Raw genomic sequence first — 2,123 nt, 5'->3', positions numbered from 1 at the left:
TATATATATGGTCATATATATATATATATATATATATTTATATATATATATATATATATATATATATATATATATATATATATATATATATAGCAAGACAACCTAAACAGCAAAAGAACCACCAAAGCCAAGACATACCCTGACCCTGATTGTACTTGCTGCCAGCCCTCGCCAACGAGTCCGCCATCTTCTGCTGCTGCTCAGCCTTGCGGATGTACTTCGCATCCGCGTGTTCTATTTTTAGCTCATCCACGTGCACGTGCTGTCTGAGCCACGTGGGCACTGACGGTATGTCACGGTAGGCACTCGAGTGTGGGGTCAGCAGGTGTGCGTGGCGGTGGGTGTGTGATCTGAGTGGTGACAGAGAGATGCAAGACGGGTCAACGGCAATAGCAGATACAGCACACTGTGTTGTCCGTGTGCGAAGTAGAGTCAACAGCAGGGTATTAGGGTTTTAGGGTTAAGGCTTAGTGGAGTTGAGGGTGTCGAGTTGATACCACGATGTGGGTCAGGCGTAGAGGTGATGGGGTAAAGCAGACGGGTGTACAGTACCACTCCCCTCTACCATCCGATGCCCACTCATGGTTGATTCCTATCCCCAGAAATGGCACTCCGATGTCTCAGTGGGTGTTCTATTTTCAAAGCATAGCAAATGTGCTTTGTGTTGAGCATACACACACTTCCTTTCAGACATGACACGAATACAACCTCGTGACGGTCGAGTATATACGGTTTGTATCGCTCAATGGATTGTTGCTACGCGGAGAGGCACTCTATAGTGGATACTCGAACGCTAACTTTCAATACCGGACAGAAAAGACCTCTATACCTGGTTTTTGTGACCTCTAAACCAGGTTTGTGTGATCGTTGCCTAGTTCGTGTCACCAACGGGATATTATAGAAGGCGCCTTGGTCAACACTATACATATACATTAAACATGCTTATAAATACTGCTTACATACATGCTCAGTATACAAACGAATGTTACATTCATATATACCAAATACACACTGGTGCACTATATACAAGCACTCAACGTACCCCGTATTCTCCTGAGCTTCGCCTGATTCGTCCCGTGCCTTGCCCCAGAAGTCGATCTGCGACCCTTCAGAAAGAGTCGCAGCGTCCGCGCACAGTGCAAAGTACTGCATCGTATATGACAAACAGACGCGATATACCAGGTTTACCCCTTAAAACAGATGAGGTAAACCAGGTTTACCTATGACATAAACCAGGCTTATATATGGGATGTTTGCATGGGAATATAAACTCAGGGTGCTGAATTTCCGTGGTTTCAAGCAATATCTTCATTTCCCTCATGTACTGTATATAGCCTACAAACGTTTTTCGATTCGGGGTTGTGCATGCACACATACATGTTGCTCGGCTGGTGAGATAGCACCCGTACATTGCTCGCTGACCAGGCCGCTGAACAGTAGCTATCACATGGTCCAGTCAAGTAAATAGAGGACACACAAAACCCAAGGATGTTGCATGGAAGATACGCAACTATACATGTGCTTGAATTCAATACCGGCACCCACATAGCAGATTTTTTTTGTATAGTTGATATATGATAGTGTATATAAATTAGTGTGTTAATAGTGTGTGTGTGATAGTTTCTGTGAAATAGTGTGTTTGTAATAGTGTACTTATAATAACGTCTTTATAATGAGGTGTATGCTTAATAGTGTGTATATTAATGTATGTATAATAGTGTGTATAATAATGTGTGTATAGTACTGTATGTATAATAGTGTGTGTAGAATATTGTGTGTATATTAATGTATGTATAATAATGCGCGTATTTACACGCACGCACGCACGCACATTCGTGTCATTCGGATAGCAGATAAGCATAAGATATCAACAATCTATATATACACCGAATTCATTTTCCGTTAACACGACCCACTCCGGTTCCACAAACATATATGATCGCCCACGCATATGCAGTTTGAAACGGAATTTGACGTGCAGGTAGAACTATAAACAGAACAATTTGAATATGACATTGACATGAGGATAGAAATATGAATAGACCCACCGATGAACAGACAGGTGCAGTGAAAATGCAACGAAATGCAACTATACAGTTCAGAGGGGAGGTCGACCCCAGTCA

The 2,123-nt window shown here is 42.3% G+C and overlaps 1 protein-coding gene across 1 annotated transcript; it reads right to left on the bottom strand.

Annotated features, from left to right (window-relative positions):
- Nucleotides 1-138: 138 nt before the first annotated feature.
- On the bottom strand, nucleotides 139-350 carry SARC_14599 (hypothetical protein; the record flags this gene model as incomplete). Its single annotated transcript, XM_014291270.1, has 1 exon — nucleotides 139-350. A coding segment is annotated over one exon (212 nt), but the record flags the coding sequence as incomplete, so codon positions are not given.
- Nucleotides 351-2,123: the final 1,773 nt, after the last annotated feature.

This window comes from Sphaeroforma arctica, assembly GCF_001186125.1.
Source record: "Sphaeroforma arctica JP610 unplaced genomic scaffold supercont1.4832, whole genome shotgun sequence".
Lineage (NCBI taxonomy): Eukaryota > Ichthyosporea > Ichthyophonida > Sphaeroforma > Sphaeroforma arctica.
This window is presented reverse-complemented; position numbering and strand designations above follow the sequence as displayed.